Raw genomic sequence first — 8,754 nt, 5'->3', positions numbered from 1 at the left:
TTGTTTAATGAACCGACATTGAATTTGTATGTTGGAGGTATGGCAGTTGAACAGGTACCAAGGACCAAGCTTCTTGGCGTTATAGTAGACAGTAAATTATCCTGGTCTCAACATATTGATGAGGTGGTGAATAAAATGGGCGGAGGTCTCTCAGTTATAAGGAGATTAGGGGTGTCCCCGACTAAGGATTTACACATTCAAATCAGAATTGACGAATCTTTCTATAGTCAAATCATCTGTGTGTGTGTGTGTGTGTGAATGGGTTGGGAGGGGCACGACACTAGTCAGCAGGAGGGTAACATGTAAACCGCAGGTGCGTATTGACGCGTATTTCGCATCCGCCGCATGCATAACCGTCTCTCTTTTGGGAACTGTGTATCCTGGCTCAAGTGCGCGCATTAATTCTTTATAACCTTCACCGTCCACAACATTCACCGGCCTCATTGTGAAGCAAAATAAACTCTGCAATTTTGTCCGGGATTTCTCTCTTCCTTTTCTCGGGCAATGGCGCTCTCAAATCTAGCTTTCTTTGAGTTAGTTTTGGCGCAGCTCCGGTACTACTACTACTACTGCTACTACTACTACTACTACTACTAGATGAACTGCTGTCGTCAGTCTGATACTGTGGGTGGATCTAGAAAAAAAGACTAACATATTTTAAGTCCCAACATATGATATTGCTATTTGTAAATTAAAAGCGCCATTATATATGAAAAACTGAAACGTCTTTATTGGTAATAAACTTACCCGTTTTAAGTGGAAAGCCATGTTTGTTGTTGACGAGTGGTAGAACATGAGCTGTTGGCACAACTTGCATTTTACTTTTTTTGGATCATCTTTTACCATTTGAAAGTGCATCCACACTTTAGATTTTCTTTTTCCAGACATTGTTAAGTAACGTTAATCTCCTCGTCTGATGCTCCTCGTCTGTCGCGGATCAGGGAAAGTGAAACTTAAATCTTTCACAGGGGTGGTTGGATTTACACACACACGTAAAAAATATTTATTGAACTTTTCTTTCTTTCTTTTCACGTTTTTTTTTTACAGCATTATCATAATTAAAGGCTGTATATAACTTAATATAACCGTACAAAACCAGTAGTTCTGTGTGAAATTAGACATTGAGCACCCCCATATTGCCAAAATGGTATGATCCTCGTTTCATAATAACACCCGCGAAGATCCGACTGTGAGATTGGTGGTCGAATCAGGCTCCGCATATTGATGCATCGAATCTTCGACTATTTGGGGTCACCCCTAAAGGAGATGTTCAATTTTTTTTTACCTAAAAATGTAATGGGAAATGTCATTAAAACATCTTATCTTTTCTTATCTCATCTGGACTACTGTTCAGAGGTTTGGTCAGGTGTTGCCATATCAAATCTAAAGAAATGCAAATTGCTCAGAATAAGGCTGCACGCTGTTTACCACAGTGCTCATACAGATCTAGCGTTGATGCAATGCATGGCTGCCTATCCTGGTTAAGTGTAAGGAATAGATTAACTGCCTCATTGCTCAACTTTACTAGAAATATTTCAGTGACTTAATTGCCAAGGGTGTTGTATTAGCATTTTTGTTTCAGTTCTGATGAACTTATAGCACCAGGCATGCCAGTGAAGGCAGATTCACACTACCTAAGGTTAGAACAAACAAAGGGGAAAATACTGTAGTATACAGAGCCGTGAGTAACAGGAACACTATGTCTGGTTATGCCATTATAGGATAAATATTACTTAAAGAACATTTCCTAGCTGAGCATTCTCTGCATTTGCTAATATTTGATGAATGCTGCCAGTCTTATTACGGGTTTTATGTATGCTTTCTTTTGGTCTGACCATCGCTGATCAGTCCTTCCAGAAAAATGCTTGAGTTTTTTTTCTTGATTATGTGGCACGTCTTCTTAAAAAATGCGATGGAATATGCGGGATATTTATGCAATTTTATGCGATGAAATTGCGCGAACTTGCAAAAACTGCAGTTGGATGAAAAAGAGAGAAAAAAGTGATTCCCCCAACACCCTGCTTTTTGATGATGTTCACGTCGTGTAATTACGACTTCATAACGTCACTTCATAACGTCACTTCATAACGTCACTTCATAACGTTCCCATGGCAACAGGGGAAAATGGCTGCTCTTGTGTGAAGTAAACACAACATTTTTCAACTTTCTGTTAAGATATATGTGACTTTTTTGCAACGAAAATGCGGGGAATTATGAAATCATGCAAGCTCCGCATATTTTGCGCGAAAATCGGCAATTTACGCGGCGAAAGTGCGGCATATTTGCATAAATATGTGGACTTCGGCTGATTTTGCATTGAATTATGCGATCGCATAATCATGTTTTTCTGGAAGGACTGGGTGATGTCATGTTATCATGTTCTTTCCTTACACAACTGACCACACACACACACACACACACACACACACACACACACACACACACACACACACACACACACACACATACACACACACATACACACACACACATCATGAACTCCAGCTGTCCTGTTCCTGTGTGTGAAATACCAGGTGCACTGTATGATAATCCAGATGTGGGATGATGTAGTTTCGATGATCTCTGTCCATCAAATGAATCCTCACATTGTATGGAGTGGATTTGGGGGGGCGGGGGGGTCAAACACTCAAATCCCCTCCGGTGTGATCTCAGGTGCAGGGGTCAAATGTATGTAAACCCAAACAGTGTGTTTTCACAGTGATGCGATGGGTTTGTCAAGAGGCTAATGTGCCTTAATCCCTTCAAAAGCTCTGGGTTGATCCACGCAGCCACTCCAAAGTGTTGGGGAGGAAAGGCTGAGCTGTGTTTTCCTCACTGGGACTTATTCACTGGCTCGACAGACAGTGTGTGCACATGATTTTTATGTGTTGAACATTTGTGCTCACAGTGCCTCAAGCTAACGGATTAGCCCTTTCCTGGCAGGCACCAGCATGCTTCTCAACAAATGAGTCCAGCTCACTTTCAGTGTTTTGGTTTATCTTCACAGGGTGGTAGTTTTTCTCTGGCCACAGTCATCATCATGCCAGATGCTACACAGAGTTACACTGATGTTTGTATGATGCAAATGGAGGTTTCTGAATGCTGACAAATGAATTGTGTTGTTTAAAGGTCCAGTGTGTAACGTGTTTAGTTGTTCATTGTCAAAATCTGTGTTGCCCGTTAACAAACTTGTTCTTTTTTATGAATATGTACCACAACCATCAATTCCAAGTATTCCTATTGGCTTGAAATTTTACATTTGCGTTTGCATGAACTGGGGTAGACGCTCCATATTCATGCTCCATCTTGAAATACGTTAGCCGGTAAGGGACATACAGGACATACTGCTCAGCCTTTCGCGTTTTCTCTGTCACATGATAAACTCTCAGGTGCTGCTAATGGGTATCGTAGCTTCCGGGCCCCCGACAAGTTTGAAGAAGGAAACATGGAGGACCACACGTAGAGACCGGCTTTTTGAAGCGTGAAGGCTACCGTAGCTGTAATACCTACTTTGAACTGCGTGGTACGAGAGAGTTGATTGTGATATATGATCTCAACGCTAGATGGGAGCAATTCCCACACATTGGACCTTTAAATTTGGTAAGACCACAGAAGGGTCTAATTCTAATACAGGGTCTGTGGATATGCAGTCACCTTGAATATGGATAGTTAACTCAAGAACGTGTTTGACTTTTTCAAGAAAATAGATGAATTGAACCGTTAATGAGAGACTGAAGTCACACACTGTGTTTTTGTCGGTGATGCTTGGTGCTCAAACGCAGTCAAAGTTAATGGACAATGTTTCCTTAATGTCAAATTTTTTATGTTAACTATGGGATGGGAGACGTTGAATAACACATCATGTAAAATAACATCCAAAGACCTGAATGCTGACCTGGAGCAATCTGGAGTGATTGTTTCAACCCACACCATACGCTGCACATTAAACCAAAAAGGGCTTCATGGGTTAAGGCTAAGGAGGACCCCACTGCTTAAAGAAAGACATAAAAAGGCACGACTGATATTTACTAAAACGTAGGCTACCTAGACAATCCAAAGTCCTTCTGGACAAATCTTAAAGGTGCTGTAGGTAGGATTGTTAAGATCCAGGACTTAGCCAAAGAATTTGAACATCGACAACTTCTCAGTCCCTCCCCCCCCTTTCTGCTAAAGCCCAAATGGTCTCCTAAGCTCTTCCCCCCACAAGGGAGAATCAATGTGTGCGCATGAGCAGTGATTGACACGCAGTCCTGATTGGTGCATCTGAACAGGGAGCTGTGGATTTTTGCAAATCACACTCCAGGCTGTAGGTGGTGCCTGAGGAGCCAGATTTCTTTTTTAAATGACCTACTAGAACATAGGGTCAGTTTCCGCAAATATGACAGAAAGTTAGTTTTATAAGGCTTACCTACTGCACCTTTAAATTTGCGGCAGACAAAGCTAACTTCCGTTTTGTATATGTGTTATTTGTGTAGAAGTTGGAGTGGGCCGTTTTCATTAAAAAGGATGTCCTGTTTGATTCATGTTTTTTCACCAGGTATGTTTTAGCAATATATTATATTGCTTTATATTGTTTTTGTCAATTGTTAATGTTAATTTTTTTTGGTAATCTCGTTTGGGAGAGAAGCTGGAGCGGGCTGTTTTCATTAATAAGGATGTCCTGTTGGATTCATGTTTTTCACCAGAATAAACGGACATCATCACTCAGAGATCCTGGTGTCACGGTGTGGTGAATAAAATAAACACAGAAATCGACCTTCATTGCGTTTCTCTATTCCCCAGTCTACCTAAAGGAAAACTGCATCTGGACTGCTCACATGTTCCACCTGGTGGTTGTTGGTGCGCACTGCAGCGGCACCACTGCGGTATCACCTCACAGTGGTGATCACGTGAAATGGAACCAGTAGGATCTGTGCAATGCCGTTCATTGACTTCAGCTCAGCATTTCCCGCCATCGTCCCCCAGAAGCTGGGAGGGAAACCTTCCCTGCTGGGCCTCGACACCTCCTCTGTAATTGGGTTCTGGACTTCCTGACACCGAAAAGAAAGGCTGACATTACCCATCTGCAGCAGAACATCATGCAACACCGTCACTGCTGTTTACACCGCTCACCCACGACTGTTCGGCCAAGTCCTAATCGAATCACATCATCAAGTTCGCAGATGCCACGTAGGGTTGCACAATATTGTCAAAATGTGAGATTGCGATATCGATTATGAATACTGCGATACAGATATTAATTTTGATATAAAAAAATATGTTTGTTGTATTGCCTCTTGCATGGTTACCCACCATTCGACACGTTTTGCATAGTGCATTAGCCTGTGAAATATCTGTTGGCTTAAAGCCCAGACTGATCTCATGAAGTGGCATATGTATGACACGCCAATTCATATGCCATTTTGGCGTGTTATCAAGACGCATACTCGCTTTTTAGCGTGTTCGTCAACGCCGTTTGGCCTCCATTGACTTACATTACCTTGCGATTGCGTGTGAATTGACGCAGTAGCGAGTAGAATGAAAAGGCAAAAATTTGCGTAGGGAGGTTGGTCCCTACCGAGGAGGCGTTACTTTTGGCCACTAAAGTTTCCTCTTCAGTCTCTGTTATTTCGTCTTTTCCCTGAGCAACACTCATTTTCTTACTTTTGTGTTCTTTCTTTTGCTCCCGACTCCCTTCGCTCTCTCTTTAGGTCCTTTCTTTTCTTTCACTTCTCTGATTTGTTCCGTTTTGTTGTCTCTATCTATTTCTTCACTCACACTGTCACTCTGTTGAAATATGCACACACGTCACGTGGTACGCTCCATAGGGTTTGTCACGTAGTGGCCCCGTGCCCTGACGTGCACTAACGTGTGCATGTGGCACGGTAACTGGCCGATGAAACATGACCATTATAGCGTTTCAAGCTCTAAATCAAACACAGCTAAGCCACACAGCCAACGGACGGGACGCAGCGCTCCACAAAATAAACTAAATATCGCACACTTTCAATATAATATTGCGCAACATGATATTGCGATAACAATATGGAGTCGATAGATCAAGCACCCCTAATGCCACGACAGAGCTGGGCTTCTCAGCACTAATGATGAACCATCATACAGAGAAGAAGTAGAGCAACGGGTTAGCTAGTGCAACGACAACAACCAATCTCTCAACGTAGAAAACACAAGAGAGATGGTTGGCACTGTAGAGGGCGTCCTGACCAGCTGCATCACTACGTGGTATGAAAACAGCAAAGCATAAAGAATGCAAGATCCTGCAACGCTTAGTGAGGACAGGGGGCCCTCTCCCCTCCGGCAGCTAGGCGAGCATTATAACATGTGTTACAAAGTGACCACGTTTGTCTCTGAAGTAAAGGCTGGACTACAATAGAGCTGTTTGGAGCAGTTGGTGAACAGTGTTTTCTGTTGGAGATGGTAAGTCCCTTTGGGGGGGGGACTTTGGGCTTTTAATAATATGAGCACTTTAAACAATTATCCTATGTCTTGGACATACTCAAGGGATGAGCAAGAATGTCTCTGTTTGGCACTTCAGCTGACAGAATTATTTGTTTATTTGCCATTTTTCTCCTCTTCTCCATCTACCGCCTTTTTTTTTTCCTGCTCAAAATGGTCGGCCGTGACCATTGCTGCGGAGTTATTCACAATAACTGTTACACTGCTCATTGTGCTGCTACATTGGGAGATAATCTAACTGTTTTACTAACTGTTTTACTAATTTGCCTATTTTTGTGTCCATGTTGCATTTTGCATATTTATGTATATTTATGTTAGCACCACTATGTGCTGTGGGAAACTGTATGCGGAAATGACAACTAAAAAACTTCATCTTCAATTGTGTATAAAAACTACTGTGCTTACCATACTATCATAAAAGTGTTTTAAAGGGCCACTTTCTAAAGTCTGATTAAATAACCCTCAAGATGTCATAGTGATGCCATTAGGGTTTGAAAGACTTATTCAGCTATTCAACTGCATTATGGGAAAAATTGGATTGAGTGATTTTGGATGTCTCGGCCTCTGCTGCTTTGCCCATTCTTCTCTCTTATGAACCCCCGACTTTATGGACTATTATATTACTGTGACATATATTATATACATTGACAAAGCTTAAGTCATGGTCAATCAGTTGCTGGATCAGAATAACAATTCCTTTCAAAAAAAAATTTTGTGTGAAAATAGACAACTTTATTTAGATTTATTTGAAAGTGTGTGTGTGTGTGTGTCATCTGATGCAGACGTGGTTCTGTCTGAAGTCCAGTGAGTGCAGCGAGGTGGCGAGGGCGGCGTACAGGTGAGAGCTGTTGAACCTCAGGCAGTACACCGGGCTGCTCACTGGGTGTGAGCTCAACTGGAAGAACTGCGCAAAAATTAAAACATGACATCCCATTACAATAGCATTAACTTTATTAACATCTGACAGTCACCCCATGACATGGTGTTTTAAACCGGCCTTTAAAGCATGTCAGGTACTATACTTCATTCACACTGTTTTATTTCCTGCTCAGGCTATAATGTACACACCTGCAGGCATTCAGTCTGCCGTTTGTCCCAGAGTCGTACCACACCGTAGTACGAGGAGCCGCTTGCTATCATGTGGTTTCCGTCCGTCTGGATGCAGTACAGAGCGCTGTCATGAGGCTCCTCCCACGCCATCACACACTTCCTGTTGGGAAGGATGGGAGACTTCACACACGTGTTGAGATAAAGCGCCACATGTCAAAAAGGCAACTGTAGTTCTTAAAGACGTACCGGAGAGATGGTTCATTGAGGCTTTTTCGCAGACTGAAGGTGTGTGTTGTCTGTCGTGTACATGTATCAGGTCTTTTCAGAAGCATAGGAATATATTTCTATACTTTGTAATTTGTGTACAGTACAGACAATAGTTATTAAAATTCCAGCATGTTGGATTTCAAATGAAGCACTTTGATGTTAAAGTGTTGAATGTGAGCTTCATTTTGAAGTTGTTTGCATCCACATCAGATAAATAGCGAAAGAATTGTAGCACTTATATAACCTAAAATACAATTTTTGTCTTTTTGCCTATTTTATTTACAGTAACAGAAGATACAGACAGGAAGAGAGAGAGGGAAAGGGATGACATGCAACTATGGTACCCAGCTGGAATAAAACTAGGAAGGTTGTGATTCATCCATTCATTCAACATAACAGAACATTTTGGCTACTATGTACACATATAAATATATATAATGCGGGATTGGGCGGATTGGAGGTTGTCAGGGTTGGAGCATAGATTGTAAAAAATAATGGACGAAGCTTCCGGGTCTGAAAAGTAAAGCCATGATCTCAAACCTTCATTCTGATTGGCCTGCCTGCATGTGCCGACTCATACAGCTCGACTCCTCTTCAACCTCCCCAAGTTCTCTCCCACTACACCGCTCCTCCGCTCTCTTCACTGGTTACCAGTGGCTGCCCGCATCCGCTTCAAGACACTAGTACCTACATACAGGGCCGCGAACGGATCAGCCCCAGCTTACATCCAGGACATGGTCAAACCTTATACCCCAACCCGCTCACTCTGCTCTGCATCAGCCAACCTGCTTGCTGCCCCCTCACAGCGAGGGAGAACTAATCACGCAACGAAATCCTGACGGTTTGCTGTCCTAGCTCCCAAATGGTGGAATGAGCTCCCTATTGACGGGATGGCCGAAAGCCTACACATCTTCCGCTGAAGGCTAAAAACACATCTCTTCCGACTACACCTCGGATAAACGTAAAAAAAAAAAAAAAAAA

General features: G+C 42.4%; 1 protein-coding gene across 1 annotated transcript in view; it reads right to left on the bottom strand.

Annotated features, from left to right (window-relative positions):
• Window positions 1-7,178: 7,178 nt before the first annotated feature.
• Window positions 7,179-8,754, bottom strand: part of fbxw4 (F-box and WD repeat domain containing 4) — a 72,946-nt gene continuing 71,370 nt past the window's right edge. Inside the window, exons 8-9 of the mRNA XM_028603655.1 lie at window positions 7,525-7,667; window positions 7,179-7,360 (exon numbers count right to left, since the gene is read on the bottom strand). Of these exons, the coding sequence (XP_028459456.1) occupies window positions 7,226-7,360; window positions 7,525-7,667 (278 nt within the window). The 3' untranslated portion in view covers window positions 7,179-7,225. The remainder of the gene's footprint in view (window positions 7,361-7,524; window positions 7,668-8,754) is intronic.

This window comes from Perca flavescens, chromosome 17, assembly GCF_004354835.1.
Source record: "Perca flavescens isolate YP-PL-M2 chromosome 17, PFLA_1.0, whole genome shotgun sequence".
Classification (NCBI taxonomy): Eukaryota; Metazoa; Chordata; class Actinopteri; order Perciformes; family Percidae; genus Perca; species Perca flavescens.
Note: the sequence above shows the minus strand (reverse complement) of the source record. Positions and strands in the feature narration are given on the sequence as shown.